Source organism: Emydura macquarii, unplaced genomic scaffold (genome assembly GCF_026122565.2).
Source record: "Emydura macquarii macquarii isolate MOO-44397 ecotype Brisbane River unplaced genomic scaffold, CSIRO-AGI_Emac_v2 contig_3477, whole genome shotgun sequence".
NCBI lineage: Eukaryota > Metazoa > Chordata > Testudines > Chelidae > Emydura > Emydura macquarii.
In genome coordinates, this window is record NW_027133614.1 from 3577529 (window position 1) to 3602400 (window position 24872).

A 24872-nucleotide genomic window follows, 5' to 3' on the forward strand; every position below is an offset into this window, starting at 1 on the left:
TTAGTTTTAGTTACTAAAGGATTGGCTGGCAGTGTGATATTTTGGGTAAGATCCAAACTTATATTGATCTGGTACTGTGGCTGACCCTTTGGGGTCAGGAGGAACGTTTTTAGTAAAGAGCATAGAGTTTAAATAACTGGTCTCTTTACTGGACCTAGTGGCTGATTGGGATTCAGAGACTGAAATTCAATAAAGGGAGCTGTGTGTATTTGTATACTGGCTTCTTGGTGACCTGTTTGGGGAATCAGAAGCACAGTTTGTGGCTGGTTGAGAAGTCTGACTTCAGTGTCACCCACCCAGGTTGAGAGAATCTGCTCTCCTTTTATAGCCTGCCCTGACCTTGGCATTTTCAGGTGGCTACCCCAAGCACGGAAGGTTCACAGCAACTGCTGTAACTAACATGGGTTTTTTCCTGACAGTTCTCCATAGAGGAGGCCAGTGCAGTTTTTATATCCAGTTCTAAAGCCAGACTAACGGGCAGTTAATGACAGCATTTCCTCACACTTGTACCTCTCCTCACATACCAAAAACTAATAGAGACAAGGTGGTGATTGGTGAGAATCTCTGTGATGAGATGACTTATTGACCATGGGTTTAGGACTAGTAGTTTCCTATTGGAGAGATAATGGCACCTTTCCCACTCCTGAAGAGAGTGGTTTTTGATCTTTACCAGTAATGGATCTAATGCTCAGCTGAGCACTCTAGTAGTTTTAGACGGAAAACTGTTTGGGGGCCGGAACTATTGCTCCTATGTTTGTACTGTGGATAGCACAATGGAGCCTGCCTGAGGTCTGTATGCACTATTGCATTATAAATATTAATAATATGCCTTACTGTTCATGTTAGGTCTCCCAGGCAGTGACTAACTTGCATCATTGCTGCAGCATCAGTGCAGCTCCATCAGCACAATCAATAGTGAGAGTGCTAGTCCAGGCAAGCTGCTCGGGGTGGGTGGGTTTATGCGTGCTCTCTGTTAAATAAATCTTCAGAATCCTGATACTGTAGTCAAATGGTTGGTTGGATTCTCAGTATGTGTTCATTTTAGAGTTTACAGTTTGCAGTTAGCTATTAGCAACTTGTCAATTTAAGTAGTCTGTAAGGGCACTCGCTAAAGGATGTCTTATTTCTCTTATCCATGCAGAGAAACATGTTCCTTGTGCCATATAAAATGTCTTTTTCGGACACTATGTTTATGCTACTAAACCAGGAGTTGACAGCCTAAATCCATCATTATTTCCCAAATCTTCTGCCATCTCTCAACCCCAAGTTATTTAGGTATAATACTTGGCTTGCTGAGAACTACTTCTCATTTGACCATTCCTTTTCAGTAGATGTGCTCTAAGCACCATGGGCAAGATTAAGATGAACAGGCATAGTAGTAACCTGTGCTGCTTCTGTCTTCTTTCCTTCTCTTCCCCCCAAAAAGTTATTTAAAGCTAGTCAGCCTGTTCAACCTCCCTTGGAGCAGAGGAGTTGACATCTCCCATCTGGTAATTACTGTCCATTATACACTTGGTAGTGATCCAAAAATAGGATTTGCAACTTGGCTGCATGTTGTGATGGTTTGGAAGTGCATGTTTAGATTTTTTTTTTTAAAAGTGAACTGAAAACACTTCAGTTTTTTATCTTTTAGTACAGATGTTTGCAACTGTAATTTTGCATTATACTGTATTCTCTTAATTCAGAAATACCTAATGCATGCACACTCTTCCAAAATAACTTTCCAGATTACTCGACGTTCTTTTTGGAGAGTGTTCCTTCGTCCTCTTCCGTCCCCTATAATTAACTATTTTCTGTTCAGAAACATTTTGTGTTCCTTTTTACATTATTTTGATCTTTAGCAGTTTGCATAAGGCTAAAGTGAGACTTTCTCCAATGTGGCTATAATTGCAATATACATGTCTACTGGATAAAAACTCAGGACTGGGAGTTGGATGACTTGGGTTCTACTCCTAACTCTGACACTGAATCCATTATGCAATGTTGTGCAAGTCATGTAAATGTCTCTGTACCTTCCCTTCCCCCTTTATGAAAAGGATATATCTCTTTACCTGATTTTCTGTAGAGAAAGATTTAGGGAAGACTCATGACCATGTAAAGCATTTTGAAAACCTTGTGTGGATGGTGCTGTGGAAGTGCAAAGTCTTGAAAAAAATTGAGCATAAGAGATTAATAAAAATACTTTAAAGACTTTGCACTGTTGGAGGAAGAGTTGGCTTAACGCTCCTGCCCCCAATTAATATGTGAAATAAGGAGAGAAACTAGAGTAGTGATAGTAGTGATTTAGTCATATTGCTTATTTGAGTAATGTCACTGAGTCTTACATTTCTGATGCTGATTCTCTTGCTTTCGCTACTGTAAATCAGAAGTAACTTCAGTGAAGCCAATGAAATTTACACTGGTGTGAGAGGAGAATTGGACTCATCACTGAAACCTAAAGCTAGAAACATACTTTCTAAACATCCCAAAATTCAGCTAGTCTTACTTCATGCATCAGCAATTTTTAAAAACTTGTTATGAATGGAAAACCCCTGTAAGGATTTGTGGGGAAAGTAGAAGGTGAATGTATAGATTATTCCCATAGGAACACTGACATCAGAGGGAAGAATTAAAGTTGTCTGGGTGTAACTTTAGTGACTGTCCATTCCCTTAGCAAGTCTACCCTACTTAATCACAATGTGTGTTTTTAAATGTCTTTTGGGTATGTATCTGAGAGGTGATGTGTGCAGCTTTTATGCTGTACTTCCTGGGTTTTGTGGTTCAGTCTTGCGTTAGTGTCACTTAGCAACTTTAACTGACTTTCGTAAAGTGTGTGTTTGAATAACACACTCAGTTACACTTGTAGGACTCCAGTTACATGAGTGGGATTGCACATGTTTAAATGAGAGTGGAATTTGGTGCTTATTCTGACATTTCTTCATTCTATAGGAACCATTTTTCTCATTTCTTTATTAGAATAGAAATTGCAAACGCATCTTCAGGGAATCTGAGGATTGCTGGTTCTGTGAAAATGCTAAACCAGCACCACCATTTAAAAAAGAGGGAATCTGCTTCTAGCTTCAGTACGCTTAAGCTTTTGCTTTATAATTATGTAATTTTTTTTTCTCTTTTTTTCCTAGCCATGTCTCAGGCTGTGCAGACCAATGGAACTCAACCTTTAAGCAAAACATGGGAGCTCAGTTTATATGAATTACAAAGAACACCTCAGGTAAAATACAGGTTAAGAAGCTAATTTCATGCCAGGCACTGAAATAAAAGCAGAGTATAATTAATACCTTTCTATATAAATCATAGGACATGCAGTTTAATTTTGTTTACTATTTTTTGTAAGATTCTTGGTAAAGTTTCTAATTTCTTATTTAAAATTGTAGTGTATTGGAAAATAAATAAAACATAAACAATCCCATATTGTTGCAAATATAAAACTATGTAGTCTGCTTTTATTTTACAGTTCTTTTCTACAGTGTAGTATCTCTAATTTTTTTACAAAGATGACATTGTTTCTATGAAAATAACTCCATTAATATCATTTCACTTTAATATTTGACCCTTAGGAAGCAATAACTGATGGCCTGGAAATAGTGGTGTCACCTAGAAGCCTGCACAGTGAACTGATGTGTCCAATTTGTTTGGATATGTTGAAAAACACCATGACAACAAAAGAATGCTTGCATCGTTTTTGTGCTGACTGTATTATTACAGCCCTCAGGAGTGGGTATGTAAAAAATAATGTATACCTAAGAATCCTACCTTATTGCAGGGCCAAAGAATCAAAGTGACACGATGAGGCCCTTTGGAAGTCTTGTGTGTTAAGAGATACACAAGCACGCCTCTGCTAAATTGCAAGGAACCAAAGTACATTGCATGCAGCACCTAAAATATGTATTCCAATGTTATTTCAATCTTTTAAAATTAGGGATGTAAATATTGATTAGAAAAGGTAACCGTTTAAACTATTAAAATTATATTGGTTAGTCGTTTAACGGTCTCAACAGTAAGACTAATACTTATCGGTTAACTATTTAAACATTTAGTATTTTACATCCCTATTTTAAATGTTTATTGTTCTGTGGCAGTCCAGTGTTAGGAGGAAGTATACACCATTGTATGAAAACTAAATTATTGTTTAAGGAACAGAGAAATCCTGCTTTCTTAAGCCAGCTAGGTCTAGTAACAACAAATTGTATTATAAGAATGAACTAAACTGTCTCAGTGGAATCTTACCAAATGTATATGTACTGGTAAAAGATTCCCTAATGAGTGGAACATGTATTTATTTTATATTTTAAACAAATCCTAATTGATAGCCATTCTTGACAACAATTTAAATTTAAAAGACTTTGCAATTGCCAGTCTTATTACCATTAATTCAGTGATACAAATATCAAACCTATGAGAATAACAATGACAATATGATAATCAGAATGACCTGTATTGAGATATCACATTTGTTCCCCTTACTATTCTATTTATGCTTAGTTTAATCAGAACTCCAGTGATTAAGCTAGATAAATGGTTTTCAACCTTTTTGCATTTGTGGAGCCCTAAAAAATTTTGAATGGAGATGTGAACCCTTTTGGAAATCTTAGACATAGTCTGCAGACCCCCGGGGCCCATGGACAACAAGCTGAAAATCGCTGTTCTATTATAACAACCTTTTGCAGACCCCTTAGACATAATCTGCGAACCCCCAGAAGTCCGCACACCACAGGTTGAAAACCACTGAGCTAGAGAAAATGGATGTCTTGGGAAAATATGGACGATGCTGAACTACTCTGGAAAAATTAACCCTCCTATTGTGGATAATAAAAACTATGCACATGTAAATAGATTTTTCTAATCTCATGTCCTGCAAAAAAAATTCCTGTGTCGTGAAATGGAAACAAAAAATTTGTCAAGGGATATTGTCATTTCTTATTGAATGAACTGGAACATTCAATATAAGGTGGTATGTTACTCTCCATTGTGTAATTACCTTTAATGAGAAGTTAGAATAGTAAGAAAGTCAGTCAATGAAAACTGACACAAATAAGGTCACCACCACGGAGGTCTTGCTTTCATTAGGGGGAAGAAGTGTTCATAGTGCGTATTAACCGACTCTTAAGTAAAATCCTACTAAAGATAAGGCTGTTGGTAGTTTTCATATGATTTAGCAGGTCAAGCTAAATACTGGGATCTTTCATAGTCTTTAACTTGATCTACTAAATCGTGTGAAAACTATGAACTGTCTTGTCTTCACTAGGATGCTAACTTGAGTTAAGAACACCTTTTTTTCATTAGTGAAGACACAGTTAGGTTCTTTCTCTTAGGCTCTCTATCTGCAAAGAAGAGCAAGACACTTGAATCCTTAAATGTAAATATAAGCTTACGTAAATAAATAAACCTTTTATTGGGGTGATCACTGCAGACTTCTCAGCAAGCATAAAACTAACTCTCACTCGGGAGGGAGTGTAATAACTACTGTCAAAGGCGTAGGGAGAGAGGTCTATTCCTAGAAGATGCTAAGATAATATTGGCTGTACACAAAGCATCATAGGGAAAGCATGAATTGCATCATGACAGGGAACTCTGGGTTACAGCCATGGAACTCTGGGTTACAGCCATGGAGAACTATCATTGTCCCCTCTTTTTTTGTTGGTTTAGAAACAAAGAGTGTCCCACATGTCGTAAAAAGCTGGTTTCTAAAAGATCACTGAGACCAGATCCGAATTTTGATGCCCTCATCAGTAAAATTTACCCAAGCCGTGATGAATATGAGGCTCATCAAGAGAGAGTTCTAGCAAGGATCAGTAAGCACAATAACCAGCAAGCTCTGAGCCACAGCATTGAGGAAGGATTAAAGATTCAAGCAATGAACAGGTATGGGGCTCTGAAGATGAGTTGAGTTTGTCTTGTAACATTAACTTAAAATTCAAAGCAAACTACACCATAAAAACTTCCTCAGATACTTTTTATCAAAGACTTTAAAAAGTAAAACTTCCTACCTCTTGGCCAGCAATTTGAGTTCCTGTATCATCTCCCACAGGAAAATATTAGGCCACAGAAACCCATGATTGTATTGTTGGCAAAAGATGGACATCAGTAGCACAGTAAGAACCCAGGTTGCAAATCAGTAAAACTATGGGCATGGGCATCACAATATCTTTACGTGATCCTACAGATTCTCAAATAATATAATATAGTGAAACCTGTCCAAAGAATCACCTCAGTTGGGCAACTTTGTGTCTTATCGCCCTGAGGTACAAATGAAGATGTTTTAGAATACAGTTCTGCTCTGTGTTTATTGAAGGTCACCCCCAGGCCACCTGTTAACATATTAGTTTTGTCAGTTCTTTGAATGGTCCCTGGGACATGCTTTTCACTCTATAATAACTTCTCTGCAGTTTTTTAGTAATACTGTATAATTTAAATTATATTTGGCCTTGCAAAATTATACTTGGCCAGGATAAGGGATTTTGTAGTTGTTGGGAAAGTAAAAACTCATTAGTAGAGATTTATGTTTTGGTTGTCTATTGCCATGGGGAGGGATGGGAGAGAAACAGGCAAATAGATCTTGTCTGAGCTGGGACATTTTAATGACAAGTTATTTTGCAAGGCTAAAAGGCATACATAGTATTCAGCATGCTGTAGCACTATATTTAAGACTAAAAGAGAAACAATTTGTATAAATTATTGTAATCCAATAAAATGTGCTTGAAACTCATACTGGTGGTACAGATAATATTACTCTTTCACGCTGCTCAAAGTAACTAATATGGAGGCATACATATAAGATCATGTTTAGATAGAAGAATTAAGAACAGGGTGCCATAAATCAATTGTAGCCCATTAATATTTTGTCAATGTATTATTAAATCTAATATAATTAAATGTGTAACACGTGGAAACATAGTGCACAGTGTCCTTGTCAGGTTGCTCAGTTTTCCCATCGGTCGTCGATGGAAGGTGGAAATACACTATTCTGACATATAACAATATAAAAACACATCTCTACCTAAAGTATATGAGTTACAAGAAAAGAAAGTAGTGTTGAAGAGAAGAACCTGCAGTCTTGTGTGAAAATAATTACTGACCTGTGTTCACAAAGGGCTTCCGCTACAACAAAATTTTGGAAAATATAAGCTGTTAAGCTCTATGGGATATTTCTATAAGAATTCGTGTCAGAATTTCTACTTTTTTAAAACAAAGTTGTTCATGTTTACAGTATTTATCTAAAGAAAAGAAAAGAAAATACTTTCTGTAGCTTCAGTGCAGGAACAAAATATTCAAGCACAGTTGCTCTACGGAAAAGAGAACTTATGCTATAAAAATTCATTGTTGTTGAACATATACTGATATCACTATGAAGTGTTGGTGCCTTTGAATATACTTACTATAATACCGTGTATTGTGTGTGATTGATTATAGACCATTGAAAAAAAAATTGTATGAGATACTGTGTGAACCAGCATGTCAAAATTTAAAGAAATTTGCTGAATTCTGAATGCTGATTGGCCGCTGAGAAGACCACATTTAATTACATATATATCTTTAATCAGGTTACAACGAGGCAAGAAACAACAAATTGAGAATGGCAGTGGAGCAGAGGATAATGGTGACAGTTCACACTGTAGCAATGCTTCAACACACAGCAATCAGGAAGCAGGGCCCAGTAACAAAAGAACCAAAACATCAGATGATTCTGGGCTAGAACTGGACAATAACAATACGACTGTGGCAATAGACCCAGTAATGGATGGTGCTAGTGAAATAGAGCTAGTCTTCAGACCCCATCCTACACTCATGGAGAATGATGACAGTGCACAGACCAGGTAAGTATCTTCAACATCTTTTAACAATTGCCTTACTACTACTTAAACTATTGTTTCTTGAGGCTTTTTGGAATCAAATGTAGACATTACTTCTCTAGTCACCTCTTGTCATTTTGAACTGAATGCACTTTCTCCATCCTAAATTGGGTAGCTAATTATTTTTGTTAATGTTAGAAGAGTATTCATATTTTATAGTGTCAGTCTGTTTTAACCCTTTAACTGCATATAAAGTTCCTAACAGTTAAGAATACGCCACTGTTGTTGGTGTGGTATGCTTGGTTGACTGCATTTTAAGACCAGGGATTTTAGATACCAGTCCCTCCCATTGAAAATATGTATATAAAAATAAGCCTTATGTAAGTGTTAGAGCATAATTGAATGGATCAACATGTGAATTCCTTTGTCTTGGAAATTGGGAATGAAGAGTGAGATTTTTTTTCAGAAGTGCCTAAGTGGCTCAGGAACACAAATCCCACTGAAAGTGAATCTCACCCTAATTCTCTATAATGCTGTCCAGATCCATGCTCATAGTTCTGATACCTGCAGTGTGCAGGTTTGTATTTTTTTCTAGAGTTTCCTGAGATATCTGGAAACTTCTCCTTCTTATTAATCTTTAGCAAGAGAGCTCTCTCATAGGATCTAGAAGTACAATATCCTAGGCTATTAGGCATTTTTGAAAATCTCACTCTTGGTTTGTGATTTCCAGAGAATGAGTCTATGAAGAGTAGCTAGGACCAGGAAAGAGGGAACAGAGCGTGCCGAGTATCCAATTTTTGTCCATGGAATTGATGTCATACATCTGTGTTCAGAGGGTTTGAGCAGTCCTGAATATATGTGCTTTTTTAAAAAATGTGTCTCATCATCACTTAATTCAAGTAGATGACAGAGTAGTAATATTTCCTATCCACAAGTAGAGTGGGAGCCTGTGGAAGAGGAGGTTGAGAGGGGAACTTCTTTTCTTGTAAATTACTCCCTATTCAGTAAATTGCTTCTTTTGTCTCTTGAAAACATTGAGGCCATCTGTATTCTTTGCATACAAGTTTATTTACTTTTACACATGAATCTTATCTAATGCCTTTTTCTGCACAAGTGACTCAGATGTGTTTAATTATCTTTGTTGCTACTGTTGCAGGTATATAAAGACTTCTGGCAATGCCACTGTTGATCACTTGTCTAAGTACCTAGCTGTGAGGTTGGCTTTGGAGGAACTTCGGAGCAAAGGAGAGTCAAACCAGATGAATCTTGACACAGCCAGTGAGAAGCAGTACACAATTTACATTGCTACAGCCAATAGCCAGTACACTGTGAGTAGTTAATTTGGTTGATACTCTGCCTAATTTAGAAAAGCTTAAACCCAACAATATTACAACTTGAAGGCACAATGGATTTGTTATCCCATTGTGATTGGTTTGGGTTCTTTCTATAAAATTGGTCTATGGATTCTGTTCCTAATCCATTTTTAGACTCTCAGCACCAGCCAGCATTACTTGCTGTGAGGGTTTAGGCAAAAGTCTATTCTGTGGCTATTGCATACAGCGAAAGCATTGTTAGTAGAAAAGAAGTGGCATGTAAATGTGTGAGTTCTCTGGGTCCAATCCCCTTGGATAGGGTAAATGGTGTGGCTCCATTGACATCACTGGGACTTTACCAGTTTGTCATCTGATGAGCTGGTTCTTTATTTTACATGTAAAAATTTAAGAAGGAAAAAGTGGTACTTTGATTTGAGGACTTCCTTATTGAGACGGTCCTTCATTGCTCAAGGGTTGATAGCACTTCCTAGGCAAATTCAGTTTGGCTCTTTATCAGTCATCTTGCTCTGAATTTCTGATGCTCCTGTTAATGTACTATCTGGTCACTGTGAAAACGTTACAGTACACGTAGGGAGGATCATTTACAGAACAGAAGTCGTCTGTGGTTCTGGCTGCAGTTAATAAATATTTCCTGTGGTACCTGTCATTAAATATCTTATCAGTGCTTCTGGTTGCTTATCTGCTCATTATAATTCAGTGACTAGTGCCTCAATTCTAATACTAGTTTGTAGCAATGCAAATTAGATCTTAACTATGTGGCTCAGCACTCTTTCATTTATTATGCTTTTGGAGCATATGCATTTCCATCCCCTCCGCCCCCCATAGCACCAACCAATGTGCTAGTTGCTTTCCCAACACACAAGAAAGCATGAGCCCTTCTCCAAAGAGCTTGCATGCTAAAAAGGAAAACAAATAGATGAGGACAGGGGAAAGGAGATTCAACTAGCAGTAATGTGATCAGAGGATGACTGTGTCATCACAATGTATCCATGCTGTTACTGGCACAATGAGTTTTTGGTGTGTTACGTGTATGGTGATGGGTTTTTGGGAGAAGCTGACAAATGATGCCTAGAAGTTGGCATCATTGATAGGTGGGGAAGCCTGCATGATGTGCAGAGCAACAAGGGTAGATAAATAGGGAGGGATAGAACTATGCAGGGACCTTGAAAGTAAAGAAATAAGCTTGAAGTTTGACTTTACATTTATGCACCAAGACCTGAAATCAGACCTCGGTTTCCCTGCCAATAGTCTGACTTTATGAACAACTAAAAGCAATGAGCCAGGCTGCCTCCTCTTGTAGAAGAACCTGCCTGAAGGGGCTGTGTGGGAGATGAACTTGGGTCATTCCAATAGGATGAGTGGGGAGTTCTCCTACAGGAAGCACCATCTACAGTTAAGCCCTTTGTTTCCACACTGGACCAGGAGTCCTGCAGCCACCATGCTGAGTTTCGGCTAATGGTGCTTTGAGCAACTTTACTATATATTTTGCATTGTGCTGTTGGCAGTAGAGTATGTGTCTGTCTCTCAGTTATCAGTCATGGGATTATCCACCAGTATGCGTATGATGTCCAACACTGGACTGGCAAGAATATTTTCCAAAAATCTCTTTCAAATGTGACTACGGATTGACCTGGAAAGGAAATTGAGGCATCCCCAGAGTATGTGCTCTCCCAGCTTTACAATTGGGAGGGAGGATGGGGTGAAACTTGGGGCTGAAGTCCAATTTATTTCACTTTTTAATCCGCAAAATCTCTAAACCTTTCTTGAATTTAAAATAGCCAGTGATACTGTCTTTTAAATTTGAATATTCATCTAGCTAACAACTCTATTGTCCATCATCGGATGCCAGTGATTTTGATGAGTTTCTGTGGATTGTGCTAATTTAATATTTGCCTGTCTGAAATACTACTTGTGTGAATTTGACTTTATATGAATAGATAATATATTTTCAGAACTGTTGGTGTTTTCTCCTTTTCTAGGTATTAAATGGTTCATTTTCCTTGGAGCTGGTCAGTGAGAAGTACTGGAAAGTGAACAAACCCATGGAACTCTACTATGCACCAACAAAGGAACATAAATAGGCTTTGCAAAGAAGACTTGGAGACAGGACTCTAACTTTTTTGTAGCTATGATTTCTTTATTAAGGAGGCATTACCATCATCTTCATGGACAATACTTGGGAGGTCTTCAGATTCCTCACTGAGCATACTTCTTATTATGATTAGACAGTATTCTGGGTTTTATTTTTAATTTAATCTTTTTTCCCTAGGGGACTGAATGACCTCCGTTGCATTCCATTGTTGTTTTTTGTTCCCAGCTTATGATATCAGATCAAGCAAAGGTTCCACTGTGGAATGTCTTAACTTAGTCAAGAAAAAGTTGTTGGTCTACTAATATACGTGGTACCATTATATCAGCCCCTTGGTGAAATATTCAGTCTAAAGAAGTCTGTTCGATAGTAGCAGATGTGAGGTGTGATAATGGTGGCGATTACTAACTGCTGTCAATATAAAAAATGCTGAAGAACTGATTTCTGATAATGTCATGCCATTTTGGCTGCAAGGTAGTAATCTAATTCCCTGGAAGACTTGGATTATTGGTAATAGTCCAGGTAAGGTATAGTTTTCAGTAGATCAAGATGAAGGCTTTTAGGGGGAAAAGTTCTGACATACTTTAAAAAAAAACAAAAAAACAAAAAAAAAAAAACCTTGCTACCTGCTAGATTTCATTCATTTCAGTAACAGAATCAATTATATTTTAAAAAAGAAAATCCTTTTTTTTTTTTTTTTTTTTTTTCTGGGCAGAACATCCCAATCCCTGTGCACTCTCTAATTTCTGATCTTTGACTCCTGTTGCAGAATTATCCTGTGCACATGTGGTTGGTAGATCAATACATTTTATCTTCTCTGACAATTTTAAAGTCCTGACATATCCAATGTAATGGCAGATTTTATTGTGGAAATATTTGAAACTTTGCTGTAAAAAGTATTCTCTTTATTGGAAATACAATTTTGCAACAAAAATCCCCTTTTAAAATTCCAGCATGACGACATGGTGTTGCACCATGAGTATTCTATTTTATAGTGCTCCCTCCACACCAGTTGAGCTATAACAGTGATTCACCACTGATGGAAAGAACTGCTTCAACTATAAATTGCTTTAAGTATTCTGTTTTAGCCATAGCTTTAACAAATATGGCTTAGCACTTTGGAAGAAAATGTGTTAGTATTTGACAGGTGTACCATTTAGTGTCTTACAGTAGGTTTATTTTTTTTAAAAACTTGGCAGTTGGCTGCTGTGTAAAGTTTTGCATTCACTGATCATCTGCATGTTAAACAGTTGGTTTTTTGTTTTTGTTTTTTTTCTGGTGTGAACCTGCCCTCACCTAATGGAGATGGTTTGCTGCAGCTAAAGAGAATACTCAACGTTAGGGAAGTGGCACAGTGATGTTCTCTTTGCTCTAAGGTTTTATCAGTACAGCCTTCGTGTCTGTTTAGAAACTGAAAGTGAAAAGACTCTGTTAAAGCAGCCACAGGTGAGGAGTACTGTACTTCAAACAATATGGTATGTCTCCTCTCTTCCTGTCTTGCTTACAGTGAAGATGGATGAGTTTCTAATGTTTTAAAGTATTTGGGACTTGTACACTTTTAACCCCTAGGGTTCTGTTGGGAAGGAACAAGCCTCCCATTATTCTTGTCATTGAAGTCTAACATTTGTAAATATATTCCATTTTGACTGCTGTTTTGAGTCAGTTTCATCTCTATATGAAAAATTCATAGGCTTCTTGAATAACTTTTAATATTTTTTTGGTATCTGAAAAGTTTTTACTACTCTTTTTGTAATCTGTGCCATGAAACTGACATTTCCAGCCACCAAACATATTGGGGGGGTGAGGGTTTATTTTCAAACATTTTATTCAGTACTACTTGGTGTAATGTTCAATTGGATAGATTACTAGTGCATGTCCACTAAATATATTCCTGTTTTTGTGATGCTTAGATATTATGGAGAAACTTCTAGGTTAGCTGCAGCAGAATAACAAATTCCTGTTGTGATATCGAAGAATGTTTAAGGAGCAAAGGAGGTATTTGTGAAGCTGAGCTGTGTCTGTCTAGAGAACGTCTGTCTTTTTTGTCTGCAGTTTAAAAAAGTGTGGGAGAATGTGAAACTTCTTACTTTCATGTTATAGTGAATTTACTGAATATTTATGTTCTTTAAAAATATATATTATGTAGGTGTTTGATTATACCATTGATTACACTGTGACTTTTTAGTGCTATAAACAATTTTACTTTTCAAAACAACTTTCATATCGCCTTCCTGTTGAGCTAAATCTTCATTTTTGGTACCTTGTGCTTATTAGGTATGGTAAATTGAACAGTTATAATATCTGAAACTACAGTCATACCTGACAGCTCACATTTGTCACATCTTACGTTTGTCATAATAAAGCAAAAATGCTGTGAACACAGTATTGGAAATTCAATCCTACTTCCTATTAGTCTAAAAGAAACTATTTCCATTATAAATCCACCTTTACAGTCTATCATTGTCTTACAACACTTATTGTATCTGCAGTTCTCTAGGTGGAGAGCTGGGAGATGCATCTGCTCTCCGGACACACATGCCAACACTACAGAGTGTAATCTGGTGCCTTAGTTTTTTCTCACAACTTGTAAGGCCTGATTCAAAGCCCATTAACTTCAATGGCTTTTGGATCAGGACCTTAGAATGGAGTGTGCATGTGTGGTAACATGAGCTAATGTTAAACTTTTTCATTGTTTGCTGTGGCAGGTATAACAAGTTATTCCATTGGGTGACAAACAGAATAATTGTCATGCCAACAGCGATGTGAAAAGAAGCGGGTTGGTTTGGTGTGTTCTACCTGGGAATGCCAGCAAAATCAATTTTTGTGTCTGGGGGTTTACATGTGTGCGAAGCACCTTCCCAACATAAATGCAGGCAGAAGACTTGGAATATGTGGAGTAGGATCATAGTGTTACAAATTGAATAGTGTTAAACTTTTTTATAAAAAAAGTACAGTGTAAATTTTTGCTAAGTTTTACGACAGTAACTATAATTAAGGATAAATGTATTGTGAGAGAGTTTTATTCACTTACCAGAAAAGTGGTACTTGATAAGGTCAAAGACAAAACTATATAGTGATCTCTAAACCTCAGTCCTTCATTATAACCCAACTGTAGTGTTGGATCAAACATCAAGCCATGATTACACTCAATATAAAATGGTATCTTTCTCCTTACCCTCTCCATAGAAAATCATAATTAGGTTTTCTCTTCCCTCCCACTGCTTAGGCTCAAGAAATGTCTAAAGCTCTTTTGATAAGGAGAGGCAAGGTCACATAGCTTGGGGAATATAATGGTTTGCAGATGCTCCCGGCTTTCAGCTGTCCTCCAACATACATTTCATGTTACTTAGGTGGTTTTGTAAAAAATTATCTATATGAACAATAAAATTTGGATTTTTGGTAGGTATTTGTGCTAGGGCTTCCCACATTTTACTTATAGGGGTTTCAATATTGCTGTGGTGGAAGAGCTTTTTCAAAGAGGAATTGCTGAGTTGTCTAAAGACAATTAGAATGGATTAGCCTAACTCCTCTGGAAGCTTGTTGTACAGCCAGATCCCCTCAACCAAGAGTGCTTTGTCTCCAGCTCTTCTTCTACTTTATCTCAGAAGAATGCAAATATCTGTGGGTTAGAGTTGGAAATTCAATCTTTTTTATATAGGTGGGGCTTGATTCATTACTTGTTCTGAAGATTAAGACTGAGGACTTAAACTGGCATCTGAAACCGACTGGGAGCCAGTGGAGAGAGTTGAGCACAGGTGTGATGTGCTTGTGATGTTCCAGATCAGGCAGAGGTGAGCAGCCACATTCTGCTCCAGATGGAGCTTGTGTGTTGTCTTCATGCTTTTCAGAAATAGTTGTCCAAAGCATGAATATTGACAGACTTATTCAGCCAGCAATTTAAAAACCACTGTGCTTAAGGGAATGTTTAGGTATAAACCTACAATTGACTGGCAATAAGCTACAGTCCAAACTTTTTAAATTTAATAATGCTTTTAACTCATTTGGAAGAATAAGGGTGACAATTTAAAAAAAGTATCGTTAAGAGTACTCCTCTAGAGTTCTGAAGTATTATAATCAGTATTAAGACATGACTGGCCAAAACAGCATTCCCTTTGGTCTCATGTAGCTCTTTAAGGGCAGTTGAATTTGATAGTACTGGTATCTATTAGAAAACTGGTTTTAATTCCCTTTAATTGCATTTATCAGGCTGCTTTTCTCATAACTTTCTAGTTGTGATGAATCCAATTTGATTCAGTTTTGAAACCTTTTCACATGTTCAATTATGATGTAATAGAAGGTAAAGACTAGATAAGTATCCAGTTAAAATATCACAAATCTGTCAGTGGAGGCTATCTAGATACATCAGTCTTTTCAAACCAACTTTCCCTTTCCTCGTCCACCCCGCCTTGCATCACTATTCAGAGACCTGTCAGGTTAATAGTGTGAGGATGAGTCTATCCATCAGTTATTTAAGTCATAAGAATAAAGTTACAGTAAAGTTACTTAATTATAATACCACTTACTTACACTTGCAGGGACGAGCAATAATAACACAGTACAAATGATTTATTTTTTCCTTCTTTCCCAATAAGAACCTGACCCTCAACTGTATTTGGAATGTAAACTGGAATAGTTAGAAGCAGGAAATTAGGACATTGATTTGTTTCTAGCTGTATCACTAACACTATTCACCACAATACTTGCTTTTGTTATTCAGAATGCTGAACAGCTGATAATGTAATAGCTAAATTATTTTAGTATCTTAAGAGTTCTGGTCACCAATCAGTTCTGCTCTTCTATTAGTACTTTTTAAAAATGATATTTCTGATCTTGTGCATGTGATTCTTCAAGGACAACAAATTTAAAACTGAAGACATAGTTAAAAATATTTGGGAGGAGACTTATGGTCAGTTTTAGGATTTGTGCTGCTATTACTGCCATTCCAGTTGCCTTAATAGTCTCCCCCACACCCTGTGTGACAGCAAATTACAGATAAACTACTCTTTGAGTACAATGTTTCAACCAGTTGTGCAACCACTTCATAGTAATTTCATCTAGCCAACATCTCCCTAGTTCGCTTATGAGAATGTCATGTGGGTCTGTATCAGAAGCCTTACTAAAATCAAGATATCATTTCTACAGCTTCCCTGTATCCACTAGACCAGTAACCCTACTAAAGAAGTAAATTAGGTTGATTTGATATGATTTGTTCTTGACAAATCCATATTGGATTATCCAATATTGGCATATATTTATAATCCTATTATTCTCTAGGAGTTGACAAACTGATCGGTTAATAATTTGTTCCAAGTATTGCCGTTCTATTGACTGGTCTATAGTTTCCTGCATCCTCTTCGTTTCCTTTTTCCAGTCCTTTGGGACCCATCCTCCTCCATAAATTTGCAAAGACAATGGCTAATGGTTCTGTGATTGCTTCAGCTACTTCAAATGCCTTAGTGTGAATTTCATGAGAACATGTCAACTTAAATACATTTAACTTATTATTTAACCTGTTCTTTCCCTATTTTGGCTTGCCTTCCTTCCCCATGTTAATATTATGTCAAGTATCAGGTCACAAATTACCTTTTTAGTGATGACTGGAGCAAAATAGGCAATAACCATTTCAACCTTCTTGATGCTGTCTGTTGTTCTTCTTCCCTAGGTAGAGAACCCACCCTTTCCTTCATCTTTCTCTTATGCCTCATGTATTTATAAAATCTCTTCTTATTGCCTTTTGTTGAGTGTAACTCATTTTTTGCCTTAGTCTGTCTGATTTTGTCCACCATGCTTGTACTGATCTCTTGTATTTATCCTTAACAATTTGTCCATGTTTCCACTTTTTATAGAATTCCTTTTTGATTTTCTGATTCTAATGGATCCACATTGGCTTAATATTTTTCCGATAGCATCAGGATAGTTTGCTGTTGTGCCTTTAATACTCTTTATAAGAAATTGCTTGCTGTCTTGAACTCCCTTTTCCCTTAGATTTTCTTACCTACCCGTTCTCTGAATTTGGGAGTTTTCCACTAACAGAGGAACAGTGTTAAAGTCTGCTTTTTTGAAGTCCATTGCCCCTATTCTACTGGTTTCATTCTTGCCTTTCTTTAGAAACATGAAATCTTATTATTTTGTGATCACATTCAGCCCATTGCCTTCAATCTTCAGATTTGCGACCACTTTCTCCCTGATAGGTATCAAGTGGAAAATGGCTGACTATTCCCTGGTTACTTACTCCACTTTCTGAAACAAAAAGTTGTCTCAATACACTTGTATCAGACATTTTGTGTTTTGCTGTATTACTTTTCCATGAACACATACAACTGAAATCTAGTTTCAACTTCTGAGAGTTGCTGAAATTTGGCAGGTTAAACCAAAGATTACGCATTAAGGAGTTAGTTGACTATGTGCCAGATTTGCCTCAGCAACAAGATTTGGATATTGTGTTTTAATATAGAGGTAGAGCCTGTTCACCCAATCTCTGCAGTTTTAAAGTTGACTTTAAAAATCACATTTCTGCCTGAAGTTGTTAGATGTTGAAGTACTGTTTAGATATATTTTAACTGAAAGATTAGACACGTTTTTTTGCCAATTGGTTTACTTCACATTTGACAAACCAGGAAGATGTCAGTTTCACTATATACTGAAGTTCCTCAGTTAGTGAGAGTCTCTTCTAGAGCAACAGAGATTAAAAAACAAGAAGGTCTGAAAACTCCAATAAGGCCAGTATTTACTTAAAATGACACTACGTGAAACCTGATCAACTTAAAAAAATTGAGCTAAGTAATTACAGGTTCTACATCTGCCCCACAGACCCCATGTCAGTTTTCATGAAACTTTTTTCTTGTGGCGTTTTTGTGTGAAGCTTAGCATGGAGTAAGTGGGTACTATGTGGAAGATCTCTCTGGAGCCTACACTGGAACTGTCTTCAACACCAGTAAGTCATACATGATTCTCTCCCTTTCTGTTCCCAGCCCTATTAGACTAGTTTGTGTACTTTATGCCAACCTTCACACCACTGGGGTTTATTTTGTGGAAGGGTGATTTTGGAAGACTTCTTTTTATAGTCAAAGAGCTATATGACTGGAGTCTTACAGTGTGGCAGGGCCTGGAAGTGCTATGTATCACTAATACCACACCTTGTACAACTAAGTGGCATAGAACACTGAGAAGGAAGTGATAGAGTGGTCCTGTGACAGGAGTGGAGCCACAGTGGCTGTGAAAACCCATATCTGAGGGTGTGTCTACACTAGGGATGTAAAAATCCATTTAAAAAATCCATTTAAACGTTCTAAAAATAGAACGTTTAAACGGGGAGAGGGGGTGCGGGTAAGCTGTGCTGGACTCTGCTCCTCACTGCCAACTGCGGGCTGCCTAACTGCAGCTCCTCTGCCACAGAGCCATAGCTGGGCGGCTCCTGCTCGCTCTGCACCTATGAGGGGGAACTGCACTGGGCTCAGTGGCTGCCCAGCTGTGGTCCCCACCCCCACTCCACAGCCACACACACACCCCTCCCTCCCGTTGGGCTCCGCGCCTCCCCACAAGCTAGAACTGCCCAGTGGCTGTCCCTCCCCCCCCCAGTTTAAACATAATCAGCTGTTTAAAACGTTTAAACAGATGCTTACTGTTTAAAAGTTTAGGCTTTTACATCCCTAGTCTACCCTACATATACTTTGCTGGCATAGCTAGGCAGGTAAAACCCCTTAGTGGAGATGCAGCATTAACAGAAAGGACAGGAGGGATGCTGGTACAGTGAAGCCACCTGTCGAATGACGTTATGTAAGCCAGCAGAAGCACTCTTCTGTCTGCACAGTTATCGGGGAGTTTCTTTTGGCACACTTAGGGCGGTTTTTAGAGGGTATGGCTTTTTTCCCTCAAACTCCTAGCCGACACATAGCTATGTTGCCAAAACTTTGTAGACTAAGCCTGAATCTAAAATTATTACTCTTGCTGTATGGAAGACCCGGTTTTAAAAGCAATATAAGACAGTTGTTCCTAGATCAGAAGTAGAGAAAGACAGAAGTCTGGGAGCAAAATCTTAATTCTAACAGTTAGGAAAAGCCACACAAAAATGAAATCTTATGATTTTATGTCTGAAGTAACACCATACACACACACACACATCTATATAAAAGGAAACCAGAGAACTCTTTATTAAACATGTTTTTTCAACCTGTGCCACAAGAGATGCTTCTAATAGTGAAAATAAGCTGTTTATGTAAGAATTTAACCACTGACTTGTAAAAGAAACTTACAAGCAGGTTATATTTGATAACTGACTTGTACAGATGTATTAATCATCAAATAGTACCAGTGGCAATTTAAATGTGGGACCCATAAGTTAAATCCTGCTGAATTAACTCTTTGCCACTCAGTCTTCTCTCCCCAATAGCTTGCCAGATTTCTCCTTTGTCACAGAAGGTAATTGTTACTTTCTTCAAAGTAGCTAATTCACTTAAAACCTGCTATATAGAACTAAATATAAAAATTCAAATAAGTTTAATTTTATTCCTGATCCACTTGCATTTAGGGCTTTGCTTTTAGGCAAAAGTTAAGTTTGCTACTAAGGATATAATTACACCTATTTAAAATGCTCTGGTTTTCTTAAATTTAATACCACATTTTATAGAGCAATATTTTCATGTCTTGCTGACATGACCTATTGCTACACTCTAACCAATCAAGCTGCAGGCATGATGGCCCAATTCATATTTAGATTATGCTCTAGCAACACTTTCAGAAATGCTTAGCACTTTTGGTGCCATCGCTTATCCACTGTTCTGGACAGTGCACTAGGAGTTTGAATGAGGGTTTTTGAAGATTTGAGGGTAGTCACAAAATGCCACAGCTTAAAGGAAAGACAAGAGTGTGTAAAAGCCGATAACCCTCTACAGTTACTTTCCCCACTCTAACTGTAACTTGACCACATAGATTGTTGTTCTGTGTAATTCTAAAATGTCTCCCACGCATTAAAATACCTGGCAACTCAAGTTTGCAAAACCAGTGCTGTAGATTGGTTTACGTGAGCAGGGCTTAGTTGCAAATCTCAAATTAACACAATTATTTACATTCAGCAGCAGTAAAATTATCATGATAGTTATCTTTTGTGAACATGACAGTGACTCCTGATTTATTATCTTCTGGGAACTCCATGTCTCGTGACTTCTCATCTACTGCAGCTTGGACATTGTCTCCTGCCTGGGTATCTTCAGTGGACTGGACAGGGCCTTCTGCCTGCCCCCCTGTGTTCGTGGGAGTGCTGTACTTCACAAGGATAGATTTAAACTGTGCCAAGGGTGCATTTGTGCGAACTCCCATGGGATCAAAATGGGTTCGGCTTACTCTATACCCAGCTTGGGACAGATACTGTAAAAATTTGTTTAACCTGAAAAAATTAGAGAGAAAGTTATTGCTGGTTAGCTGGTTTCAACACAGATTACGCATTGATTTTGTTAGAAATCAGAAACTGGAACTTGATCCTTACTTCGGCATGTTCATTCCTTTGATGCTATGTCTATGGATATTATAGTAAAATGCAGGGTGCTCAGCATTGCTTTCGGACTTCTGTCGTTTTGCTATGTTTCTACTCATTTCATTACTTTTCCTCTTACCTGAAACACACAAATGCTTATTAGGGGCAAGTTACAAACTGTAGTTCCTCAACCTCTGCCTAAGTCTGTAGGCACCTAAAAAATCCATTACTTCATGTACACATAGTCCAGGCAGCTGGGCATCTAAGCCCCAGTGGGATCCTCAAACTAAGCATTCCTCTGCTTATCTGGCAGGTGCTCTCATACTGGATCAGGCCCCATTAAAACACAGGAGGTGGTAGTGCGAACATATAACCTTAACCTAATGGCTAGAGCCCTCCCCTGGGTGGTGGGAGACCTGGGTTTAATCCTCTCCCCACCCCTGAGATTTTCTGGTCTGCCTGCACCCAGGAGAGTGCCCTAACCACTGTGCTAGGGTGTATATTTTGAGGCAGCTCTCTCCTCAAGCTGTTCCACTATATAATTAATATGCATTGAAGGACGAGTAACCCACCTGGCCATGAGAGACCCACGTTCCAGTCCTCCTGCTCCAGTACATATTTTTATATATATAGTGGAACAACTTTAACAAGAGAAACAGAGAGCCCAGTGGTTAGGGTACTCTCCTGGGACCAGGAGGCCAGAGTTCATATCTTTTCTTTATATCATCAATGAAGAGGGAGAATAACACTAGGTGTCCAACATCACTGCTCTTAGCACTGGACTAAATTATATGTACTGGGACAGAGTTATTGTGACAGTTTGAATGGTGCCATCCAGCACCCAGTCTGTTTGTGAGAAAGGTGCATAAGCCCTTTCCCACAAACTTCAGGAGAGGGTTCATGGCTGTGAATCCTGAGTGGAGGGAGGTGCCTCTCTCCAGCTCAGACTTAGCCACTTAAGTCATTCTGAGGGGCAGAGGTCAGGACTTCCCTTCTTCTTGGCATTTTGTAGCAGCTATCTGAGGCAGCTCCCTGCTCAGTGTGCTGAATTTTGTGGATCCCATTCTCTAGCACCTAATTCTCCCACTGCATTGTATAGGAAGCATTGATGCCTAACTCTGTGTTGTGGATTGCACTAAGCAGTAAGATACCTAAAAGTTAAAGGTTAAGCATTGCAGTGTTTAAGTCCCCTCTGGGAAACTCATCTTAGACTTCTATTGCTTTTCTGTGGGTAGCATTCTTGGCCTAGACTGGTTGAAAGTAAAGCTACAGCTACACCACTTACAGAAAAAAAATCTCATTCCTTAGAAAATAAAGGGACCTGAAAACTAGTCTAGTTTAATAGATAATTTAAAGTTGTCTATAACACTCAGATCTATAGAAGCCAAGGGCTGCACAGATAAACTAGACTTGCAAAGGTGCAGTACACTTCATGCAATATCTGGCTTTGTCTTTCCCAGCTAATACTATTTTAGGTAAAGATATTTTAAAAAATTCATTAATCTTCACTGGAGGTGAACCACTGAACACATTCATTTAAAAAATCCAACACCCTAAAACCTGGGGCAATCACAAGCCAAGGTTCCATAAGCCATTCCATCACCACCTTTAAAACCCCACCCCTTCTTCATTGACTATGGTTATCTGCTAGCACAACCCACAAGAGGTATGCATGCAGTTGTGATGGATGAACTACATACCTTGTACCACATAATAGTCAGTTGCAGTATCTGGTGTTTTAATGAAGACGCCACACTCTTCTAGAATACAAAAGTCAGAATTAAATCTGAACTGTGACAAAACGAAGTTTTAAGTACATTTTATTTTGCTGCCTTATAAAGGGATCTACTTACATGTGAAAGGGGGAAACCCCAAACTTTCTAGACAAAATAAAAGGAGTAAAAACTATAGAGGCAAGAGGATAATAATGGATTAGTGAAAGTTTTCATAACAGCTCATCAGTTATTATATGGTAATTTATCTGAAGTGAGGTGGTAAACTCTAGTTTGTTCTGACTAGCATAGTATCCCACTATAGAAAGCTCTCGATCACCCCCATTGGCAGTCTCTGCAATGAAGCCCAGGACTGACTGTGCATGAAGGGTAGAGTCCCTTTTCACGATGAGGGAAGGAATTTCCACGAGGGTTGCATTACATGGGAAAACTTGTGCTACTGCTGCCTGTTTTGTGAATAAAGTGGACTACAGAACTATCAGTGTGGCACCTTGGGCCAGCACTATTTTACTTAACATAGGATTTGCCCACACTGGTTCAAGCCATCTGTCCAAGTCTACCACCCTGTCTCCAGTAGTGCTTAACAGTAGAGGTTTAAAGAGTATGACAAAAGCCCCATAATATGTCAAGATTATTATCCCATGCTTTATGACAAGGGGAACATGTTTCTGACCCTTGTTTAGCATGCACCACTACAGTTACTGTTGCTTAAGAAATTCCCAATTGGTTTTAGACATTTAAAAATTCCACAAACCCATGAGTTTTTGTAAGCAACTTGCCATTTTATCTCACCTTGTTTGTTCTGACTGGCTGGACCATGGATTGAAAACTGTTTTAGAGTCGTACACTCTGCTTCACAGATGAGTGTCTTTACAAGTGGCTGAATCTCATCTAAGCCATGCTGAACAGCTTCAAACAGCATTCTTCTGAGGAATCCAGTGTTAAAGAGGGACCCTGACCTGGGCAGTGTAATAGAATGCCAGTGAAAACTAAGAAGACTGGTGTATGACAAAGTTTTCTGATTTAGTGCAGAACACCTTTGCTCCTTTACAAATGGTTCCCACAAACTGATTAACAGCTGAACTATAATTATGTTACCAAGGCACATAATGTGTGATACAATTAAAATTATTTGTATTTTAGGTAGTGGCAGCATAGGGGCATGGCTTGAAAACCAAGAGCTCATGCATGTTAATCCAAGTTCTGTCACTTGCAGTGTCAGCTTGGGCAAAGTCACTTCATCTCATTTCCCCATGTGTAAAATAGGAATGATACCCACATCCCAAGGATGCACTGTCAAAATTAGGTTGGTGTTCTAGTAGTATTCAGAAATAGTAAAAGCAGGGCTAATGCTAAGGAATAGTTCTGTTTCTATAATCTAGTTCTGAAATGTTGACATTTAAATGTTTTCAATCAAAAAAAAAAAAACAAGGATCAACCTCATTGCTGATCACCATCAAGCAGTTCAAGTTATTTAATACTACTGGAAATGTATAGGTATTTCATATTATGTAAATGCCTCACAAAATTAGTTATTAATTGCAGTTCAATGTATACTAGTTCTCTGGTCCCAAGCCATCAAGCTACTCAGCCAGATTTTCCTGTGCAGTGTAATTGCCTTAATAGCGCCAGGATGTGAAATTAAAAACTCGTTCACCGTTGTTTATTTAGCAAACTCACTGCTTGTTGTCTACGAACATGACTAGGAAAACTCATTTTTTTATTACTCAGCTCTCCAATTAAACACCCAGCAGCCCACTCCAATCTCAGTTGCCAGATATACACTTAATGCTGTAGGAACAAATGAGCTTGCACTTCTGTTAGGCTGTGTGCTGTACATACCACAGAGGACCAAGCTCTACTGCTGTCTTCCCAGGCATACTGCCATGGCAGTCACAAGGTAGCTGCCGGTAAGGGTTTTCTGTAATAGAAAACAGAATTAAATTATTTCAAAATACAATCTATAGAACTCACTTTAATAAACAAAATGCAACAGAGATGTTTTAGGTACTAGGAAGGTTGCACCCATCAACAAGTGATTCCTTCTAAGTAGAGGCATTTAAGAGGACAAGCAAACATCAGAACCCAAAATACAAAAACAACTGTAAAAAAACTTGAGACACCAATTCTCATTTAATGTTGGCATAAATGACTAACTCTGGTGTCTTCTGCCAAAAGGAATCTAATGGGGGCATTATAACTTTCTAGTTATTTTTAAATTAAAAAACAAAACCAGAGCTCCATATTACTTAGTATGTGTTTTAAATGACTACTTGAAGCTAGTGCATTAGAATTTTCCACTGCAAAAACAGAAGTTTAAACTAAAAAAGTTTTTCAAGGAAAATTGTATCAATGCAAAAAATTGTCAAAATTAAGGTTGAGCATATGCACAAAATTTAGTTCAATCATAGGATTTTCATGACTGCCATAGCTCAGCTTCCTTGCACATATGTAGTAGAT

The 24872-nt window shown here is 38.0% G+C and overlaps 2 protein-coding genes across 6 annotated transcripts in view; one reads left to right on the plus strand and one right to left on the minus strand.

The window, feature by feature from the left end:
- RNF2 (ring finger protein 2) overlaps positions 1 to 11858 on the plus strand; it is a 37456-nt gene extending 25598 nt beyond the window's left edge. For all 3 annotated transcript variants that reach the window (XM_067535165.1, XM_067535167.1, XM_067535166.1), the window contains 6 exons: positions 3120 to 3208; positions 3555 to 3715; positions 5644 to 5859; positions 7539 to 7811; positions 8944 to 9115; positions 11101 to 11858. In XM_067535165.1, the coding sequence (XP_067391266.1) occupies positions 3122 to 3208; positions 3555 to 3715; positions 5644 to 5859; positions 7539 to 7811; positions 8944 to 9115; positions 11101 to 11202 (1011 nt within the window). In that variant the 5' untranslated portion in view covers positions 3120 to 3121 and the 3' untranslated portion in view covers positions 11203 to 11858. The remainder of the gene's footprint in view (positions 1 to 3119; positions 3209 to 3554; positions 3716 to 5643; positions 5860 to 7538; positions 7812 to 8943; positions 9116 to 11100) is intronic.
- A 7478-nt stretch (positions 11859 to 19336) lies between these two features.
- TRMT1L (tRNA methyltransferase 1 like) overlaps positions 19337 to 24872 on the minus strand; it is a 44794-nt gene continuing 39258 nt past the window's right edge. For all 3 annotated transcript variants that reach the window (XM_067535093.1, XM_067535094.1, XM_067535095.1), the window contains 5 exons: positions 24255 to 24333; positions 23205 to 23371; positions 22380 to 22439; positions 20692 to 20818; positions 19337 to 20592 (listed from right to left, as the gene is read on the minus strand). In XM_067535093.1, the coding sequence (XP_067391194.1) occupies positions 20268 to 20592; positions 20692 to 20818; positions 22380 to 22439; positions 23205 to 23371; positions 24255 to 24333 (758 nt within the window). In that variant the 3' untranslated portion in view covers positions 19337 to 20267. The remainder of the gene's footprint in view (positions 20593 to 20691; positions 20819 to 22379; positions 22440 to 23204; positions 23372 to 24254; positions 24334 to 24872) is intronic.